A 21,851-nucleotide genomic window follows, 5' to 3' on the forward strand; every position below is an offset into this window, starting at 1 on the left:
GCCCAGACAGGGGATGTAATTTTTCCAACATCCTACAATTAGTGAGCAGCAATTATAGAACAGAGCCTAGGCCTGTCAAGGGTACTTCTACGTGAGCTTTCAATTTTGGACCTTGTATCTAGGGATCTATATCCCCAAATACCTTGCTTCCCCCTACATGCACATGAAGATGATTCTGTAATCCCTATCATACTTGCCATACCCAGAAGGAAGAATCTGAATTAGGTGAGAGTACTGAGACACCAGAGGAGGCTGGTGTATGGCAAGAAGAAGGAAGGCTGGAGGACCAAGGCAGAGTTATAAGGGCTTGTAGGGCACTAGAAAAAGTGATACTAGAAGTATCCTTGTGTAAATGGTATAGCCATGTGCTGGTATCAAAAGTGAACTGCCAGCCTGTTCTCACTTCATTTCCCACATTCACTTCCCCTTCCCAGCTTCTGCTGTTCAAGATCTGTCTTTCAGCTCTTGTCAAAAGGCTGCTAGCATCCGCTGGGCTGATCCTGGGATACTGGTTCTAGCTGCGATAGAAGGCCCCTGAGTGAATTGAAAGGTAGATGGTGGGAGGCTGAGGAATATTGAAACCAATGGTATAGCCAAGAAGACTTGAGGAGAGGATTGGTGTACCCCTGGTACCAGACAACTCAGGGCTGAGGTATAGGGGCATTGTTGCCTTTGTGGAATGGTTATCATTTACAATAGACTTTTCCCATAGAAAGATGAGTCTTGGCAGAAGTCCAGCTTCTAGGTTTACTCCTGGCCTTGCTACATACTCACTTTGTTATCAGAGAATACATCTTGGGGCCAGGCAAGGTGGCTTGTGCCTACAATCCCTAGCACTTAGGGAGGCTGAGGTGGGAGGATCACTTGAGCCCAGGAATTTGAGGCCAACCTGGGCAACATGATGAAACTCCATCTGTACAAAAGATACACAAAAATCGGCTGGGTGTAGTGGAATGCACCTGTAGTCCCAGCTACTCAGGAGGCTGAGGTGGGAGGAACGCTGGAGCCCAGGAGTCAGAGGTTGCAGTGAGCCATGATTGCACCAGTGTACTCCAGCCTGGGTGAGAGAGTGAGATTCTGTCTCAAAAACAAACAACCCCCAACCACACCGCCAAAAAAAAAAAACAAAAACATTTTTACCAGGAAAATGCGTTACTTTCAGTTAACTGCCTTGGCCCCCAAGTTCTGCTATGTAAATCTGCCCTGGGAGGTTCTCATTCTAACTACTTTAAACAAGTTTCCTCCTCCATTTGCCTACTAGGCCACACTGGCCTTCAGCTTCCCTGTCCCATTCTGGTCCCCATTTCGTATGTGCCTGGAGTCCCTGGCTGAGTGTTTGGTATATGGGGCAGACTAGTGGGATTTTGTTAACAGCAAGGACTTCCATGGCAAGAAGTCTAAGAGCCCCTAATTTGACTGAACTGGAATAACTAAAATTCTGGGACCATGGGCTGAGCTGGCTGATGTTACGGAGCTGTCCAAAGAGCTGTCCCATCTTTGACTTTGTTGTTATGGTGACACAGGACAAAGATACAAAGATGCTCTCCCACTCCTGGGAGAACGAAGAAGATGCCCGGTGACAGTGGCTTCTTGTTCACTGGAGGGAGGTTACCACCCCATCTTGGCTGTTTCCACTAGCACTCCGCAGGACCAACAGGGATGATAGGCACCACCTTTTGGAAGGCAAAACCAAAGGAATCTCGCCTGGCCCTTGAAATGCTTTATGATAATCAAGTGTTTGGAAAGATAGTGTGACTCACCTACAGAGTTGAGAGCCCCATTAAAATGAATCTCTTCTAGGACAGGGAATTTGGGCCAGAGCAAAGCTCTTGCTTGTGGAAGAGAGGGTTTATCTAGGCATAAACAGTCATATTCAATTTCTTTCGCATCAGTATGTTCCTAACACCGAATAAAGTTTTTGCATCACTGATGAAAGGTTGGGATCCTAAGTCAAGACTTGACACAGCTTTGTTCTCTGACTTTCTCTGTCTATTGCTTCACCTTCCATGGCCAAAGTCTTCATATATGGCTCATCGCTGCCCTGACTTGGCAACATCCTTGTGGTTATGCCTCTCCTACTCATTAACTATGTTAGTTGCCTATGTGCCAAGGTACTGTGCTAAGAATGTAGTAATGAAGGCTGACCTGGGCAGACACTGAGCAAGTAACAGTATTAAATGTCATTAAGGGGGAGGTATAGGTTGCAATGGGAACATCACAGGCAAACTGAACATGGTTTGAAGAAGTTGGACAGAGTGTTTGGTACTCTGAAGTACTGGTGCCATAAATTTATAAAAGAAGCAACGAGGTTTTTTTTGTTTGTGTGTGTGTAGTGGGTGTTACTTAGGGGGAAAAACTTGGAATTGTAGCATTTGGTAGAATGGGCATAGATGTAGATTTTTAGAAAAAAAGGTCTTGGTGTCTTGGGATATGAGGATTGTTTTAAAGAAGTAGCGGCAGGTGTTGGCCTCAAGCTTTCCTACCTCCTGGGATCTTGCTATCTGATTTACTGATTCTTTGAGGCTTTAAGGAGGTATTTTTTGGTCTTGTTCAGTATTTAACTTGTTTTCAGAAGTAAGGCTAATCCTAATCGTTGGAAGTATGTTGCAATAAGCCATAATTGTGCCACTGCACTTCAGTCTGAGTGACAGAGCAAGACCCAGTCCCTCCAAAAAAAAAAAAAGAAAAAAGGAAAATTTGCTAAGTATAGTCCCAGGAACTTGCTAGAAATGAGGATTCGCAGGTCTCACCCCAGACACACTGACTCAAAATTCAGAGGTGAGGTCTCACCATCTGTTTCCTACCATGCCCTCCAGGTGATTACTGAAGGACTTGGTAATGGATTTCAAAGTTTGAGAGCCATGTACCTAGCCCATAGTTACAAGTGATGGAAGCCTAAGGCAGCTGTCACAGTGAGTAGGTGGAAGGCATTTGCAGGAAGCCAAGTGAGGATAGAGGAACTGAGGAATCTAAAGGCTTTGAGTATCTGGTATGGCCAACCTGGAGAGCAACAGGCAAAAAGCAGGGCTGATGTTCTTGAACAGGGCTTTGCAAACCTTTTCTGTAAAGAGTCAGACGGTTAATATTTTAGGCTCCGTGGACCATATGGTCTCTGTCACGTGGTCTCTGTCATGACTATTAAACTCTGCCATTGTAATACAAAAGCAGCCATAATCAAGACATAAATAAATGAATGGGGCTGTGTTTCAATAAAACTATCTACAAAAATAAGTGGCAGGCCAGATTTGGCCCTCAGGCATTTAGTTTAAAGCAGAATGTTTTACTCAGTGGGTAGTGATGGTGATTGTTTTTGTGCAGTAGAAACGCTTTTTTCCTATTTAACCAAACAAAGCAGGAACTGCTCAGGTTGAAGAACAGGGTGGACAATCCAGAGCCTCCTTGTTCATATCCCCTGCTCTTCCTCAGAACACATTCTATTGAATGCCATTGAAGTAGAGCACTCAGTGTCTAGGCTGGGGGCCACATACTCATTGCCCTAATGAGTAGGTAACTCTTCATGAACCAATCTGGTCATATAACCAAGGTATGGAAGTAAGAAGAACCAGTTTGAGATCTGTTCTGTCTCCATCCGTTCCTGGAACTGAGGGTCCAGGAGATCCTCCTTTGCTCCAATGTCAATGGTCTCTTTCTCCGTAGGTGCCAGGCAGCCCACAGAGGCCAGTAAAGATACCTGGAGTATGAGTCATTGGTCAGACACCCTTCCTGTGCCCTCTGGCCAGAGGAGAGACCAGGTCCCCAGAGACCACAGCATCTATCCCCAGCTGCTGGAGATAACACTGCACTTGCGGCAGGCCATGAGGGAGCACTTCGTGCAGCTGACGAGCAGACAGGGCCTGTCACTGGAGGAAAGGAAGCACACACAGGCCATCCGTGAGAAGGAAGCCCTTCTGAGTTGCTTAATACGCCGGATGATCAACCTCCTACAGTCTAAGGCTGCAAGTGACCTGGAGCTCCAAGTGCCTCTTCCTTCTGAGGACTCTAGGGGTGATGTCAGATATGGGGAGAGGGCCCAACTGTCTGGACAGCCTGATCCAGTTCCCCAACTGAGTGACTGTGAAGCTGCCTTTGTCAGCCGTGACCTATCCAACCGTGGGATTGACATCTCTGTCTTCTATCAGTCAAGCTTCCAGGACTACAATGCCTACCAAAAAGATAAATATCATAAGGACAAGAACACCTTGGTGAGAATTTGGGGTGGGGGATGGGCAGCATCCTCACGGGCTCCAGTCACTTGGATTTACTGAGTCCTGGGCCAAGTGCTGTATGTGCTCTCATTCTTTATAGCCTTATGAAATGGGCACTCTTGTCATCTTGCAGATAAGGGAGTAATTGCAGAAATAAAGTGACAATGCCCCAGAAAGTTGGAAAACTCCCTCCACCCCCAAATCCTTCCCTCTCCCTAAATCCCAGCTCTTAATTATTAGGAGTTGGCCCCTGTGGTCACAGGGGCAAATGAGCCTGCCATTGTAGAACTTAGTATAGTGATGAATGGAGTCAGCAACTGGGGCACAGACATTAATAATCTTCCCAAGGCCGGGCGCGGTGGCTCAAGCCTGTAATCCTAGCACTTTGGGAGGCCAAGACAGGTGGATCACGAGGTCAGGAGATCGAGACCATCCTGGCTAACACGGTGAAACCCCGTCTCTACTAAAAAAGATACAAAAAAACTAGCCGGGCGAGGTGGCGGGCGCCTGTAGTCCCAGCTACTCGGGAGGCTGAGGCAGGAGAATGGTGTAAACCTGGGAGGTGGAGCTTGCAGTGAGCTGAGATCTGGCCACTGCACTCCAGCCTGGGCGACAGAGCGAGACTCTATCTTAAAAAAAAAAAAAACAAAAAAACAAACAAAAAATCTTCCCAAGAGCACGAAAGGGATGCCCACTTCAGGTGGTCTGGGAAGATGTCTTAAAGGCTGAATCTGCCAGCCATGTGGTGATGGTCATGGCCATGACCCTCCAGGCAGGAGGAACAGCACAGGTAAAACCTTCAAGATGTGAAGGGCTAGGAGTGATTGGGAAAGGAGGTCCAGTGGCCAGAGTAGGGACCACTGGTGCTGTGGCAGGAGGTGTGAACAGAGGTGGATGGGAGATGTTAAGATGTTACCCTAAGGGACCGGGCATGGTGGCTCACACCTGTAATCCCAGCACTTTGGGAGGCCAAGGTTGGTGGATTGCTCAAGTCCAGGAATTCGAGACGAGCCTGGGCAACATGGTGAAACCTCATCTCTACAAAAAATACAAAAACTAGCTAGGCGTGGTGGCACACACCTAGAGCCCCAACTATCTGGGAAGCTGAGGTGGGAGGATCACTTGACCCCGGTGGGTGGAGGTTGCAGTGAGCTGAGATCATGCCACTGCACTGCAGCCTGGGTGACAGAGCGGACAGAGTAGGACCCTAGCTCAAAAAAAAAAAAAAAAAAAAAAAAAAAAGGCATGTTACCCTAAGGGCGATGGGGAACTGATAAAAGGCTTCCAGCAACGGGGGTCCTTAGCAGTTCTCCAACCAGAGGGTGAAGGGCAACATTAGCTATACCTTCCCCTTCTGTTCTTTCTATTCTCCCGTAATAACTTAGAAGGCCCTAATGTGTAAGGAGAAGTAGCAGAGGTAGGTGCCAGGTGGGGCCTTGGGGATTAAGGGTCCAGGGTCAGGAGTCAGGTAGGTAGAGTTCTACCTATCACCCAAGGTCACATGGCTAGTAAGTTATTCAACTTTTCTAAACTTCACTCTTTAAATTGGAGTATATAGAACCTTCTTCTCAGGAATTGAGACAACTCACGTGAAACACTTGGTCTAGTGTCTGGCACATAATAAGAACTCAATGACTGGTCGATAGGACATAACTTATTTATGTGGCTCTAAGGGGGAAATTTGCAAGCTGTACTATTTTGGGTTCATAGAAAGCTTTCCTAACATGTAAAGTTGTCAAATTTGGATTGAATTGCCTCGTGGGCAGTGAGATCTCCATTTGAGCTAATCTGAGATGAACATTTCTTAGCGTGTTTCAAGGGATCTATATAGGGTGGAGCAAGAGGACTGACCTGATCTTGGATTCCTTCCATCTCCAGGGCTTCATTAACCTTGGCACCAGTGAGAACAAGCTCTGCATGGATCTGATGACTGAAAGAGTAAGGATGTTCTGGGCTATGTTGGGACCTGTCCCCTCCCCCTAGCGTGCTCCTCAGCTGTGGTAGATACAGGGGTGAGACATAGGAGCTGGGAGGAAGAGTGAAGAAATAGCTTCTAGAATAGCACATTTAACCTCCTGGCCTTGCTGACTGTCCAGAGGTATTCTCTGATTAGGTATATGGTGGGAAGGTTGCTATGGGAACCTCTGGGTCAAATACTTCCCAGTGAGGTATCTACTTGTGTAATTTATGACAAAATGGTAGCCTCCATTCATTAAGGAGCACTCAGTGTGTATACCCATACCCTTTCTAGGCGGTCATGTATGTGGAGGGCAAACACTCTTGTATGAACTAGGAGTAGGATGAGGCCTCTTGGACTTCCCTGGCCTACCTGTTTTCATGTTCTATTTGTCAACAGTTGCAAGAAAGGGACATGAACTGCATTGAGGACGCCTTGCTGCAGTACCCTGATTGGAGAGGGCAGCTGTTGTAAGTGACTTTCAGATTTAGGGTCTCTTGGTCCCACAGGCAGCTGTCCTTATCCAGAAGGAGGATTCAAGGCACCAAATTCCTGGTTGGTTACCTCCCTGTCTCTTTGGGTAATAACGTCTAGAAAATGCCTAGAGCAAAACGTCATCAGGAGGCAGCCTGGTATAGTAGGAAGGGTTATTCCTGGTATAGTAGGAATAATTCAAAAGGCCCGAGTTCTTGTGCCAACTCTCACTTATTGTCTGTGTGACTTGGGGATTTGATGGTCTCAGTCAGTAGCCCTGTGATATGAGGTTAGACTGGGTAGCAAAGGTCCCTATTAGGCTGGACAATGGCCATCCAGACCATGAGCGAGGAAAGGGGCTCAGGAACCACAAGGTCTCTCTGGGTCTGTTTACAGCCTGCGGGAAGAAGTGGCCCGGTTCCTGACCTACTACTGCAGGGCACCTACCCAACTTGATCCAGAAAACGTGAGTCAGTTTCCCAGCCTTGCTGCCACCCTGGTGAAGGGCTATATTCTTGGAGGATGCTCTGCCCTTTCTAGGGGGTACAAGGAGAACCAGTGGAGACTTTCAGGGGCCAGGGCAGTGTGAAGGCCAATGTGTCCCAGCTGAGGAGGTTCCCTGTGCCTGTTCCGCCCAGGAGGATGGAGAAAGTATGGCTACCCCTTCTCACATAGGTATTGGTTTTGACTTTTGCCTCTCATGTGTCGTCCTCAGGTGGTGGTTCTAAATGGCTGCTGCTCTGTCTTCTCTGCCCTGGCCATGGTTCTGTGTGATCCAGGCGGTAAGTCAGTGGGCTCTGCTTTCCCTCTCAATGAAATACTAGCAACATGGGTAGGAACACACAGGCACTGGACTTTGAGGAAGAAGAGCATCCTGACTCAAGGCCTTTTCCCCACAGTGGTGGGCCTTTTCCCACACTGACTAGGTTATCTTCCTATTTCTGTGGGAGCAAGAGGTTTGGATTCTCCATTTAATGGAAGAGAGACATGATGGACCTCAAGGAGGTATGCCCCAGGAATGATGATGGGGGCCTACCTACTATGTTCATGGCTGGGCTTTTGGGCTCAGCTGCAATACAGAGAGCCATGACAACGGGCTCAGACCATATAGATTTCTTATCTCTTCAGAAAAAGGTTAATTAGTCCTGGACCAAACAAGGTTGAGTGGACTGTTCTCAACCTCGCCTGTAACAATGCTTAAGCAAGAGGCTCCAATGTTAAAGAGCTCTGGATGCATCAAAAGAAGTGGTTAAGATAGTCCCTTTCATGCAAAGGAGCTTCTCTTAACTCATCAGTAAGGCCAAATGGATGGGAAGAAAAGAAAGTGAGATCCCCAGGTCCAAACAAGGAGCCCTCCTTGCACATGGACCTTGACCTCTGATATTTGGCCTGGATCAGTTGAGACTTTCCTAATAACCATTGCTCCATCTGCTAGTGAGCCTTGCTTAACTTGTGCCCTGGATTCTGAGTTATTCAGTGATATCCTTCCCTCTTCTTCTCTAACATACCTGCAAAGAAGAAACTAGAGTTTTGTTTCCCCCAGTGATGTCTATAATAATGGATAACTTTCATAGCACCTGAACCTAAGAACATTAATCCCCAGGTAGAAAGGATCGTGAAACTGACTTTTTTTTTTTTTTTTTTTGGTCAACAGCTTTGCTAGTTTGGGGAGCCTGGCAACAGGCTCTGATTGGGAGACTTTGAAATGATGGCTCTGTCTCTCTGTTTCCAGAGGCCTTCCTGGTCCCTGCTCCCTTCTACAGTGGCTTTGCCTTTAGCTCCCGCCTGTATGCAAAGGTTGAGTTGATTCCTGTCTACCTGGAGAGTGAGGTCTGAATGGGGCCCCTTCCCTGCTCCATACACCTAGACAATGGACTGTTCTGGGGACACTTAAAGGGGTAGAGGGGCTTGCTTTCTACCCATCTAAGTGGTTGGGTAGGGGTGGAGAAGGCACGTGGACTAACACTCTGGTATGAAGGCAGAGGATTATCTGGGGCTTATGGGAATGAGGAATCAAGGCTTAGACTTTAAGAGACACTTCTCACATAATGTTTCTCTTCCAGGTCACTGTTACAAACACCCAACCTTTCCAGCTCACTGTGGACAAGTTAGAGGAAGCCCTGCTTGAAGCTAGGTTTGAGGTAAAGAGGGAACCATATTTTTAGGATGGCCACTGCTGGTCCTGAAAGAGGTTTGAGTATTGAAACTCTGGTGCTGCTTGTTCACCAAGACCTGGTGGGCTGTCCTTAGTTGGAAGAGACAGTGAATGATCCAGGGGTGTGTCCCTCTAGATCCCTGAGTCCTATGGGGATGTTAGAGCAGCCCCAGACTTCCTTCCTGTTCCCCCTCTTTGGGCAGTAGAGTAGTTGCTGCTTCAAGACCCTACCTAAGCCTTTTAGGGTGCCTGACCTGTAAAAGATCCTTGTTTGAATTTAGGGTAGATGCAAAGGACTTGTATTCACTCAGTTATATTTGGGTTTTTCTTAGGGGAAAAAGGTCCGAGGCCTTGTGCTAATCAACCCTCAGAATCCTGTGGGTGACATCTACTCCCCAGACTCGCTAATGAAATACCTGGAATTTGCCAAGAGGTATGAGTTCCACCCCTTGAGACTAGGTAATGTTCCTTGAAAGGATTCCCGTCACTTATAGTCAAGTAGTCAAGAGCCAGATCTGGTGGCACATGCCTGTAATCCCAGCACTTTGGGACACCGAGGCAGTGGATCACTTGAGGTCAGGAGTTTGAGAACAGCCTGGCCAACAGGGGGAAACCTTGTCTCCACTAAAAATACAAAATTAGCCAGGCATGGTGGCGGGCACCTACAATCCCAGCTGCTTGGGAGGCTGAGACATGAGAATTGCTTGAGCCGGGGAGGAGGAGGTTGCAGTGAGCCGAGATCGTGCTCCAGCCTAGGCAACAGAGTGAGACTTTATCTCAAAAAGTAATTTACCCTAAATATTCTTACTATACACCATACTTTGCAGAGTTATATAAAACTAACCGAAATTAAAATGAAGGAAAACGCAATCACATACTTACCACTTCAAACTTTTTGCCATTTCCTTTCTAGCCTCAGCCTATGTATTGACATTTACATAACAGTCAAAATACAGTTTTGTTTTCTGACAAATATGTCACTTAAAAATATATAATTTGTTACTTTTCTGCTTAAGTACTTTCTCCCAGCATCCATTTCGGAAGCCACTTGGGCTGGAGTGCCGAGGAAGACACTCTCAGACCTTGTGGGATGAAGACGTGTTCCTACAGAGCTTCACGTTCCTTTCTAAGAGCAAGTTAACCTTAGTTTTCTCTGCAGTCCTGAAATAGTCCTATTATTTAAGGCAGATAACCTTCCATTTTCCATAAGAAACAGACTTAGTCAAACTTCATGACTAACCCAGACCAATGAATGGTGCAGCGTGGGGTCAGGAGGAAAAATGCTAGAGGGGGTAGGCAAGAATTGGATAGAATGGGTTCACCTCCCAGCTATAGCACCTGCTAACTGACTTTACAGCTAAGAGCCTTAGTTTCTTTTTTTTCTTTTTCTTTTTTTTTGAGACAGAGTCACACTCTGTCACCCAGGCTAGAGTGCTGTGGTGGGATCTCAGCTCACTGCAACCTCCACCTCCCAGGTTCAAGCAATTCTCCTGCCTCAGCCTCCTGAGTCACTACAATTGCAGGCATGCACCAACACACCCAGCTAATTTTTGTATTTTTAGTAGAGACAGGGTTTCACCATGTTGTCCAGGCTGGTCTTGAACTCCTGACCTCATGATCCACCCGCCTCGGCCTCCCAAAGTGGTGGGATTACAGGCATGAGCCACGGTGGCCAGCCCGCCTTAGTTTCTTCATCTGAAATGGAGATGACAGTAGTGACGATTGTTGGGAGAATGAACGAGGCACATAAGCAGTTAGGAGCTCCTGACTCTACCAGTTAAAAATTATCGGGGCTACCCAACCTCTTCCCATAGTCTCTGTTTGATGGTTGAATGGTTAGCTAAGGTTAGACAATATGTTCTCAACGTGTCTTTTGGTTCCTATTCCTTCTCATTACCCCCAAGCTAGGTCCAAGGGTCCCTTCTGGTGTACCACCCCATCTACCTTACTATGCCCCTTGCAGGGTCAGATGGGCTGCTGGGGCAGTAGGAATGCATGATCTGTGCCCAGAGAACACTATAAAAGACATGACTTAAGATTACAAAGATGCTTGTAAAAAGCATGCTAAGAAAAAAGGCTAGAGATAAGCTAGACCTTATTCTTCTTTCATCTAATCTACAGGTATAACCTACATGTGATCATAGATGAGATTTATATGCTGTCTGTGTTTGATGAATCCATCATATTCCACAGTGTTCTGAGCATGAAAAGGTGAGTTGGTCTCAGCTGGAGTTGGGAACGAGAACCACAAGCTTCTTGTTTTGCAGGGTGAGTTTATGTGACATGAACTTAACTCAGTTCCTAGCACATAGCCAGTTAACTGCTCACAGGGGCTGTGAATGCAATCAAAGCATCATCTTTCCCCCTAAATGTCTTCTAGTCTATATGCCATTTTGTATACAATAATTTGAGGTCAAGGTAGAAAGTCTACTGTCAAAGGTCAAAATAAAGCCTCATAAAATGCCAGGGTAGGAGCTTCTTGATAAGTAGAGCACAGGGAAAGAAAAAGGAGGCAGAACCTTCTGAAGGGTAGTATCTGGCCCTAGAGATGGGATTGCAGCATTCAAAGCAAGGGAATGAAATGCCTGGCAGAAGGAACAGCTTCACCAAAGATGGAGCAATAAGAAATATTCAGGCATGTTCTAGAAATGATGGTGACCCACATCTGAAGAGCCAACTGCCAGGAAGGTAGCTTTGGCCAAGCTGTAGGAGAGCCACATGTCAGGCTGAAGGCCCTAGACTTCATTCAGTGGGCACTTCGGTTCTGTTCCCTCTAGGTCTTCAGGGATACCTTGTGTTGACTTCCTGGCTTAACTGGAACAACTGTTTCTTGAACGTTGGGCCCTATAGGCCCTGCTGTCTAGGAAGAACCTCAAGTCCACTTTCCCCTCATATACCCCAAATCTTCATCAACTATTTCTCTATAACCTTAGTTATTTTTTCCATTTCTTCTTCAGTTTGCCTGATCGCAACAGGACCCATGTGATCTGGGGTACCAGTAAGGTGAGCCATTGCTTTCTCTCCTGGGCTAGTGAAGGAGGAGGAACCGGGAATAGAAGGCAGACAAAACACTTGTTCCTGTTCCTACTTTTCTTCCTCTAGGATTTTGGCATCTCTGGCTTCCGCTTTGGTGCTCTGTATACCCACAACAAGGAGGTGGTCTCTGCTGTGAGTGCCTTTGGCTACCTCCACAGTATTTCTGGCATCGTACAGCACAAGCTGTGTCAACTGCTCCAGAACACAGGTACTGAGCTCTAGCACAGGCCAGCATGTTGGCTGGATGTCATGGCAATGGGGAGTTCTTGGATTTGCTTGGGTCTCTGATGTGCCCTTAATATACTGAGACCCTATGTGCTGTCTCAGATTTAACTGTGGTAAGACGTGAAGTTTGAAGGGAGGGTAAGATAGGGCAGATAACACAGCAGGGTATAGACAGAAGATGGAGGTGCTGTTTTAAAACACAGGACGAGGCCAGGTGTGGTGGCTTACGTGTGTAATCCCAGCACTTTGGGAGGCCAAGGTGGGCAGATCACTTGAGGTCGGGAGTTTGAGACCAGCCTGGCCAACAAGGTGAAACCCGGTCTCTACTAAAAATGCAAAATTTAGCCAGGCGCGGTGGCGCACGCCTGTAATCCCAGCTACTTTGGGGGCTGAGGCAGGAGAATCTCTTGAATACAGGAGGCAGAGGTCGCAGTGAGCTGAGATCGCGCCATTGCACTCCAGTCTCGGTAGAAAAAGTGAAACTCTGTCTCAGAAAACAAAAACAAAAACAAAAAACCACAGGATGAGCTTAATTTCTGGATGTCTGATAGCTTCTGTTCTGCCTAGAGGTGGGATGGCTAATCCTACTTTAAGTTGTAAAGGTAGGAACTTCAGAAATTAATCTTTATGTGAATATAGATTTTCTGTCCCCAAAACTGTTTGCTTTAGACAAAGATTATAAAACCAGAAACAAAACAAACACCCTGACTCTTCTAATACAACATAATTTCATCTTCCAAGGTGGCCAAAGGAGAGCGGCCATTTGGGCAAGTTGGTGTCGCTAGGCCTGTGGCACCTGGATTCATCATCCCCTCACTTGGATCTCAAGTGAATGCTGGCCTCAGAAGGGACTTTCCCCTTTAAAGCCATGGCCCAAGCTTAGAGACTCATTTTCTTTACTTCCCTGTAATAGAACAGATACGAAGCTGGAAGTTTTAATTCATAGCCGGGATATAATGAAACAAACGAATATCATTATATTTGCTGGTTTAGAAAACAATTTGCTTTCAGGTCTGGGACGGGAGAGAGGTAGACAGGAGCAATCCAACTGAATGCTTCCATAGATATCAAGACCTTTGATACTTGGCAGAAACTAGATCCCAGCCCCTTGAACGCTGGTCCTCAATCTTAGATGGACATGGGAGTTTCCCAGGGAGCTTAAATACTGACATGTGTGTTCCATCTTCAAAGATCCTGATATAGCCTGAGCTATATCAGATATATAGTCTGAGCATCAGGGCTTCTAATAGTTCCCCAAGTGGTTCTGTTCTATGAATGCTGAGGGTGACTGGCCAAGAGCATCCCCGGGCACACATATATTCCTTCAACTCCATTGTATGAGACTCAAATTCGGGTGGTAGGAGCTGTGAGTCCCTGCTGCTTGCCCAGTTAACAACAGCAGCATCAACCCCTATTAGGGGATTGACTCCTTGCCTCAGGGCTGTGAACTCAGAGAACTTTCCTACTAGACCTTTGAGAAGCCCAGTGTCTTTACCAGAGCCTTAGATAAGAGGTGGGTGTATTGGGTGTGGACACCATTAGCTCAAATATGCTAGAGTTAGTCTTAGAAATAGCTTGTGGGGTGCAATGGTTAACACCTAAAATCCCAGGACTTTGGAAGGTCAAGGCAGATGGATCACTTGAGGCCAGGAGTTTGAGACCAGCCTGGCCAACATGGTGAAACGCCGTCTCTACTAAAAATACAAAAATTAGCTGGGTGTGGTGGCGTATGCCTGTAGTCCCAGTTACTTGGGAGGCTGAGACATGAGAATCGCTTGAGCCAAGGAGGTGGAGATTGCAGTGTGCCGAGATTGTGCCATTGCACTCTAGCCTGGATGACAGAGGGCGACTCTGGGGTTTTTGTTTTTGTTTTTAAACAAACAAAACAAAAACAACAAACTTGCATGAAGCCCAGGAAGGAAGCATTTGGGAAGGAACTCTTGGTAGATTTCTGTAGTAGTATCTATGACAATGTTTTTCCTCTACCCATCCAGAATGGATTGACAAAGTGTACCTACCCACCAATTGCTACCGGCTCCGGGAAGCTCACAAGTACATCACTGCCAAGCTGAAGGCATTGGAGATCCCCTTTCACAACAGCAGCTCTGGCCTCTATGTCTGGATCAACTTGAAAAAGGTGTGTTCTGGGAATCAGGACAGGTGTTCTTGGGCAGACCTGCCCGCTGGGTCTTGGGCTCAGCTCTGTTCCTGTGCCCTCCCTAGTACCTGGATCCCTGTACATTTGAAGAAGAACGGCTCCTCTATTGCCGCTTCCTGGACAACAAGCTGTTGTTATCCCGTGGCAAAGCCTACATGTGTAAGGAGCCAGGCTGGTTCTGCCTCATCTTTGCAGATGAGCTCCCCCGGCTAAAATTGGGTGAGTGGAGCTGGCCTCCCAATCCTTTAAAGATGCCCCATCAACTTAATATCTCAATCTTCTCCCCATCCTTAAACATCCTATAGATCTAGCCCTTTATTCCCTGTTTCCATGTCTATCTTTAGTTAAGTGCTTTTGCAAACAAGAACTGATATGTACCGCAAGCACCTATCCATTCATTACCCATTTGGGGTATCTGTTCTGTGACTGCCATTGAGTGAGGCATTGGGACAACAAGCTAAAGAGTACTATTCTGAGGCCGGGCTCAGTGTTTTATGCCTGTAATCCCAGCACTTTGGGAGGCCGAGGCAGGCAAATCATGAGGTCAGGAGTTCGAGACCAGCCTGGCCAGCATGGTGAAACCCCGTCTCTACTAAAAATACAAAAAATTAGCCAGGCATGGTGGTGTGTGCCTGTAGTCCCAGCTACTCGGGGGTGCTGAGGCAGGAGAATTGCTTGAACGTGGGAGGTAGAGATTGCAGTAAACTGAGACTGCACCACTGCACTCCAGCCTGGGCGACAGAGTGAGACTCCATTTTAAAAAAAACACAAACAAACAAACAAAAACAAAAAAAGTAGTACTCTGCCCTTGTGGGGCTGCCAGGCTAGTAAGTGAGATGGATAGGCAGGTGACCATGGAAGTCCCTGTATGCCATACTAGAGAGTTTAGATTCTCCTCTGAGGTTATAGAGAATAGGACATTCGTGTGAACATTTATTTATTGCATTCCACTACATGCCAGATGCTGTTCTACCTGCTGGGAATATAGCAGTGAATCGTTCATTTTCATGAAGGGTTTTGTTGCAGAATTCTTTTGAGCTAGCACAGAAGATAGGCTGAGTGCAGAGACACTAGAGGCAAATAGAAATCCTAATTAGGCCAAGGCCATAAGCCCCAGAGTACAGGCTTTGATACGAGATACTGAGATGTCTCGCAGGCTGACATAACAATGATATTCAAAAAGAAATCAGGGATGTAACATGTAGACTTGGAAACCCATCCCAAAGATGGGAGGGCTGAAGTTCAGGATCCCTGAATGAGAGGCTTTTATGGTTGACCATGACCTGGATCTGTCTGGGACCCACCTGCAAACCCACTAAATCACTATTTCTCTCTGTCCCCATTTGGACCCTCTAGCCATGTGTCGGTTCTGTGACGTGCTGCAGGAGCAGAAGGAGGCTTTGATAGTGAAGCAGTTGGAGGATGCAATGAGGGAGTAGGCCGTCTGCCTCCCAACCAGCAGTTCCAGCCTGTCACTTGCTCAGGGACCCACTAATGTCAGCCTCTGGTCCAGAAGGCCAGGGTATCTTTTTGTCAGTGTTGTGATGGAGAAAATGGTGGGCTCCTCCAGGAAGATCTCATCTGACCCAGTCATCACCCTCCTTAAGCTGAGTGTCTGCTGTCTTTGGAAGCTTTCCATCTTTTTAGTCTTTGCTATCCATTATATATGCAACATGTTTTTATTGGGGTTGGGGTAGAAAGACCTAGAGACACCTAGAGAAATAAAGGAAGTTCTCTGGGCCCCTATTTAGATGGTTTATTTTTATATTCAGTACCTAATAAATTCTATACTTTTAAATTCTAGGCTCATCTTATTTTCTTATATTCTTCATAATCATCTTTGGAAGCCAGATGATTTTCTGTCCTCTTTAATTTTTAAATTCTAAGGCAGGTTCCATGTAAAGAATACTGTCTAGAGCAGGCAAGAAAAAGAAAGAAGTCATCCTTAACTGATGGGCCATTTTCCAGGTGTTGGACACAATGTTCTATAAGATTCTTACGAAATCACATCCACTTCCACATGACCTGCTAAGAGGCAGGTGGGAGTGTAATTGCAGGTATTCCTGCTTCCAAATACTAGAGTTTGCTCTACTTTTACTTTCCCAAGAGGCTTTTAAAGTCTCTTGTTGCGTACGGTGGCTCAAGCCTGTAATCCCAGCACTCTGAGAGGCTGAGGCCAGAGAATGGCTTGAGGCCAGGTGTTCGAGACCAGCCTGGGCAACCGAGACCCTGTCTCTACAAAAAATAAAATTAACTGGGTGTGGTGATGTGTGCCTCTAGTCCAAGCTATTCAGGAGGCTGAGCTGGGGGGCTCACTTAAGTCCAGGAGGTCAAGCCTGCAGTGGACCATGATCGTGCCACTGCACTCCAGCCTGGTGATAGAGTAAGACCCTGTATCAAAAAAAAAAAAAAAAAAAAAAAATCTGATAAACTTAGTGTCTTAGTCCCTTTATGATATGAAAATATCACAAAGTGGATAGCTTAGAAACAAATCTTTCTCACAGTTCTGAAGGCTGGAAAGACCAAGTTCAAGGCCCTGGCAGATTTGGCATCTGGTGAGGGTCCCATCTTCCCAGTATCACCTCATGTGGCAGAGGGGTGAGAGGTCTCCCTCAGCCTTCATGACCTAATCACCTTTCAAAGGGCTCACCTTCTGATACCATCACCTTGGGGGTTAGGATTTCACATATGAATGCTGGGGGGACACATTCAGTCCCTAGCATCTGGGGTTGTCCATTTCCATTCCTAGTGTTTTCAGCTGTTCAAATCACACCACCCATCAGTTTCTCTGCAAAGCCCTTGCACATCAGAGCACTGATGCTGTGAAGTGGGCAGAGAAGGGACTACTACCATTTTATGGATGAAGAAAGAGCTCACGGTACCAACTGGTGACTTTAGTCACTTGGATTTGTGGCTGTACTTGCTCCGAATCCAAATTTGTTTACCTTCATTGTCAGTTTGTTTGTGTTGTTGTTGTTGGGACAGAGTCTCAGTCGCCCATGTTGGAGTGCAGTGGCGCAATCTCAGCTCACTGCAACCTCTGCCACTGGTTCAGCGATTCTCCTGCCTCTGCCTCCTGAGCAACTGGGACTACAGGCATGTGCCATCTCGCCCAGCTAATTTTTATATCTTTAGTACAGACAGGGTTTTACCATGTTGGCTGGGCTGGTCTCAAACTCCTGACCTCAAGTGATCCACCTGCCTCGGCCTCCCAAAGTGCTAGGATTACAAGCTGAGCCACCGCTCCTGACTGATACTGTTCTTTTTAAAAACAACTCTAGTATAATATTGAATAAAAGTGGTTGAGAGGACAGCTTGCCTTGTTCTCAGTCTTAGCAGCATCGAGTGCAATCTTCTGCTCTTGAGTATGTTACTGTATTTTCATTCTGCCCCTTATCCAACAAAGTTTCCTTCTATTACTAGTTTGCTGGGAGTTTTACCATGTATGAGGGTTCAATGTTGTTAGATGTTTTCAATCTGCATCTATAGAGATATGATTTTTCTCTTATCAATGTGGTAAATTATATTGATTTCTTAATGTTAAAGCAACTTCACATTGCTGCAATAAACCCTGTTCGGTCATGATGCATTGTCCTTTTACATACCACTGACTTTGGTTTGCTATTTTAAGAATTTTACATTCAAGAGAGACATCATTCTATATATATATTTTTTTGTAATGAATTGTTAGTTTCAATATCATGATTAATACTGGTTTCATAGAGGTTTGCGAAACTGTGCCTTCCTCAATTTTCTAGAAGTTTGTGTCCAAAAACTTCAATTTTTAAATGTTTGGTTGAATTCAGCTTTAAAACCATAAGGGCCTGGAGTTTTTTTTTTTGTTTTGTTTTTGTTTTTTGTGGGATGGCTTTTACTTATAAATTCAATTTCTATGACAGTTCAAGTTTTCTATTTCTTGTATCGGATATGGTTATTTGTGCCTTTCAATAAAGTTTGTCTATTTCATCTAAGTTTAATTATTGACATAAAATTGGTTGTAAATATTCTGTTATCCTTTTTAATATATATATAGGACCTTTAGTTTTATCTGCTTTTCCTTTCCTGATAATGAAATTGATACATGCAGGAGGGAGATAACGGGGAGGGTCTCTGGAGAATCTCCAACCCATCTGTGCACTGGGAGAACAAGATGGAGCCAAGGGCAGCTGCGGCCATGCTCAGAGGGGAGGAGCCTGGCCTCTGCAATTCCTGTGTGGTGGCCTGGGATTCAATCTGAGTTGGGCGCCTGTTAGCAGGACCCCCTCTTGCTCTGCTGAGAGTATTTTTCTTTTTTCCTTTTTGCCCAGTAAATTCCGTTCCCCTCACCCTTCAATGTGTCCATGTTCCTAATCCTCGCGGTGTGATAAGAACCCGGTTTTAGCTGAATTAAGGAGCAGAATTCTGCAACAAAATGAGTTTTTTGGATCAATCTGTTTATCAATTGTATTGAACTTTTCAAAGAACCAACTTTCGGTTTCATTGATTTTTCTCTATTGTTTCTCTTTCATTTCTGCTCTTTATTTCTTTCTACTTACTCTGGATTTAATTTGCTCTTTTTTTTCTAGCTTCTTAATGTGGAAGCTTAGATCATTTGTTTTAAGTCGGTTTCAAATATATGCATTACAAGCTATTCATTTCTCACTTAGCATTATTTGAGCTACATTCCATAAACTTTGATCTGCTGATTTTTAATCATGCAAAATATTTTCTAATTTCCCTTGTGATATCTTTTTTTAAATCAATGGTTTGCTTAGCATATGTAACTTAGTTTCCAAATATTTGGGGATTGTTCAGCTTTCTTTGTCAATGATTTCTACTTTAATTTCATTGTGACTAGAGAATGTACTCTACGGTTTCAATCCTTTGCAACTTATTAAGACAGTTTATGGCCAGATTTGTTTATAGCATGTGGTCTATCTTAATGTTTCATTTGCATTTGAAAAGAAGTATATTCTGTGGCATTGGGGATGGTGTTCTATAAATGTCAATTAGATTAAATTTTTGTATAATGTCCAAAACTTCTGATCCTTAGTGTCTTTTGATCCATTTATTCTATCACCGAGAGAGTGGTATAAAAATTTCCAATTATAATTATGAACTTGTCTTTTCTCTTTTTCGTTCTGTCAGTTTCTGCTTCATGTATTTTGAAGTTTTGTTATTAGGAGCATAAACTTTTAAGATTGTCATCCTGATGAATTAATCATTTTATTATAAAATGCCCCATTTTATTTTTGTTAATCATTTTTGTCTTGAAGCCTACTATGTCAGACACCAATATGAACACAACAGCTTTTTTAATGATTATTATTTGCTTGGTATTTTTTTTCCCATTTTTACCTTTGACCATTTGGTTTTGTATTTGAAGTGTGTCTCCTGCACACACCATATGCTTGATTCTTGCTGTTTTATCCAGTCTGATGATCTTTTAATTGATCTTTAGTCAATTCACATTTAATGTAATGTGTGTGTATGTCTTCTACGTAGGACAAATGCCTGTGTTTGTTGTTTGGTGGGGTTAAATGCCCCTGCTGTATGCTTCCATGGTACCCAGGAAATAGTATTTTTTAAATAGTCCCCACATTGTAAGTCGGCCTTCCCAATCAGTCATGCAGGCTTTGGTTTGTCTTCCTCATCACCGTATCCTCGCACTTTACAGAGACCTGGCACATAACAGGCGTTCACTGAGATGTGAATTACATAGAGTTCATATTTAAATAGAGGGAAATGATGACTTCCTTATCTTACAGAAGAAAACATTCAGGGCCAAAAAGTCATGAGAGTTGCTCGAGGTCACAGTGTTAGCTAGTGGCAAGGTAAAAGTGAAGACAAGAAGTGGAATGGCCAGAAGACAGCCATGCCTTCCCGGCCATACCTGTATTGAGAGATTCTGCTTATATCCTTCCATGGGGAAAGAAGACTTTCCCATTCAAGGCACCTCAGAGATTGCAGCTCTACCTGGGACTGGGTGCCCATTGTACCCATTGCCAGAATATGTAGATCTTAGGCCAAAGTTTGAAAAATACTTTTAAAATTATATATATATATGTAATTTTTTGTTTGTTTTTTTTAGACAGAGTTTTGCAAATACCCAGGTGGGAGTGCAGTGGCACGATAATATTCACTGCAGCCTCTATCTTCTGAGCCCAAGTGATCCTTGCACCTCAGCCTCCCAAGTACCTGAAACCACAGACACATGTCATCACGTCTGGCTAATTTACAAAAACCTTTTGACTGAGAGTGGTGGCTCACGCCTGCAATCCCAGAACTTTGGGAGGCCGAGGCGGGTGAATCACAAGGTCAGGAGTTCAAGACCAGCCTGGCCAATATAGTGAAACTCCGACTCTACTAAAAATAGAAAAATTAGCCAGATGTGGTGGTGCACGCCTGTAGTCCCAGCTACTCCAGAGGCTGAGGCAGAAGAATTGTTTGAACCCGGGAGGCGAGGGTTGCAGTGAGCAGAGATCCTGCCACTGCACTCCAGCCTGGAGGACAGAGCAAGACTCCGTCTCAAAACAAAAACAAAAACACAAAAACCTTTTTTTGGTAGAGACACAGCCTCCCTATGTTGCCTACGCTGGTTTCAAACTCCTTGGTTCAAGGGATGGTCCCACCTTGTCCTCTCAAAGTGTTGGGATTACAGGCGTGGGCCACCACGCCTAGCCAGAGTTCAACAAGTGTTGCAGCCACATGTGGGAGACCAGGACATGCCTCCCCAAAACACGAAGGATTGTGCTAAAGACAAGCAGCAGCAGATTCAGGAAAGCTCTCTACCCTGGCCCTTTGCCTAAAAGTAGGACACAGGTTTACAAAGACAAAAGGTATCCTGTCCCTCTGTCTACCTGGGAGAACAAAGACTACTTTAGACCCCTACGGCCTGGAGATGGTATCAGAGGAATTTACATTAACAAGCTTGACTAACTGGCCTTTGTTTTTCTTTTTTTCTTTTTTCTTTTTTTTTTTTTTTGCCTTCTCACAAGTTGCCTCCTGGAGAGACTCAAAGAGACCTATTTCTTTGTCTTGTAACTTAAAAAAATTACTGTTCTTTGTGGAAGATTCTATAAAAAATGGAATTCAAAGTCACCTCTTCCAGAACGACTCATTCCCTTCTATTATGAAATATACATGTCAGTAAATTTGTGTTTGTTTTTCTCTTGTTAATTTGTCTTTTGTAACAGGAGTCTCCCCCAGCTAAGAACCTATGAGGGCTAAAGAAAATCCCCTACAAATAAAAGGGGCAGAAATGACAAGCTGCGATGAAAGGCCACAAGGATGCTCACACCCGAATCTAAAAAGCCCTTTGTGTGGGCCGCAGCCAAGCATACTTTGGCCAAGAAATTTCTGTGGCTCTAACCTCCTTTGAAAACTGGAGAACCAAGGCCAGGTGGCAGAGGGAGATGACTGACCCCACCCGGCCCGGCGGCGGCCCCGCACGCGCAGGCCACCCAGAGTGGAGGTAGGAACCGGCGCTCCGCCCCTTCCTCGCTGAAAGGGGCCCCTTTCCCTTTTCCCGGTCCCGCAGTCCGACCTCGTGTGCGACCCTTAAAGCGTAGGCCCCGCCGAGACGGCACCCGGCCTGAGTGGCGAGGGAACAAACTGCGCCCTGAGCAGGCCAGGAAGCCCGGCCCGGGGCAGACGGCCCTC

At 45.4% G+C, this 21,851-nt stretch overlaps 1 protein-coding gene across 1 annotated transcript; it reads left to right on the forward strand.

Moving 5' to 3' along the window:
• Nucleotides 1-3,648: 3,648 nt before the first annotated feature.
• Nucleotides 3,649-15,706, forward strand: ACCSL (1-aminocyclopropane-1-carboxylate synthase homolog (Arabidopsis)(non-functional)-like). Its single transcript, XM_012001348.1, has 14 exons — nt 3,649-4,202; nt 6,084-6,143; nt 6,562-6,632; nt 7,033-7,102; nt 7,352-7,418; nt 8,369-8,466; nt 8,700-8,777; nt 9,124-9,224; nt 10,913-11,002; nt 11,749-11,794; nt 11,894-12,035; nt 14,047-14,189; nt 14,276-14,429; nt 15,567-15,706. The coding sequence occupies exons 1-14, from the start codon at nt 3,699-3,701 to the stop codon at nt 15,647-15,649; spliced, it is 1,707 nt and encodes a 568-aa protein (XP_011856738.1). The 5' UTR covers nt 3,649-3,698; the 3' UTR covers nt 15,650-15,706.
• The last annotated feature ends 6,145 nt before the right edge of the window (nt 15,707-21,851 follow it).

Source organism: Mandrillus leucophaeus, unplaced genomic scaffold, assembly GCF_000951045.1.
Source record: "Mandrillus leucophaeus isolate KB7577 unplaced genomic scaffold, Mleu.le_1.0 Scaffold66, whole genome shotgun sequence".
Classification (NCBI taxonomy): Eukaryota; Metazoa; Chordata; class Mammalia; order Primates; family Cercopithecidae; genus Mandrillus; species Mandrillus leucophaeus.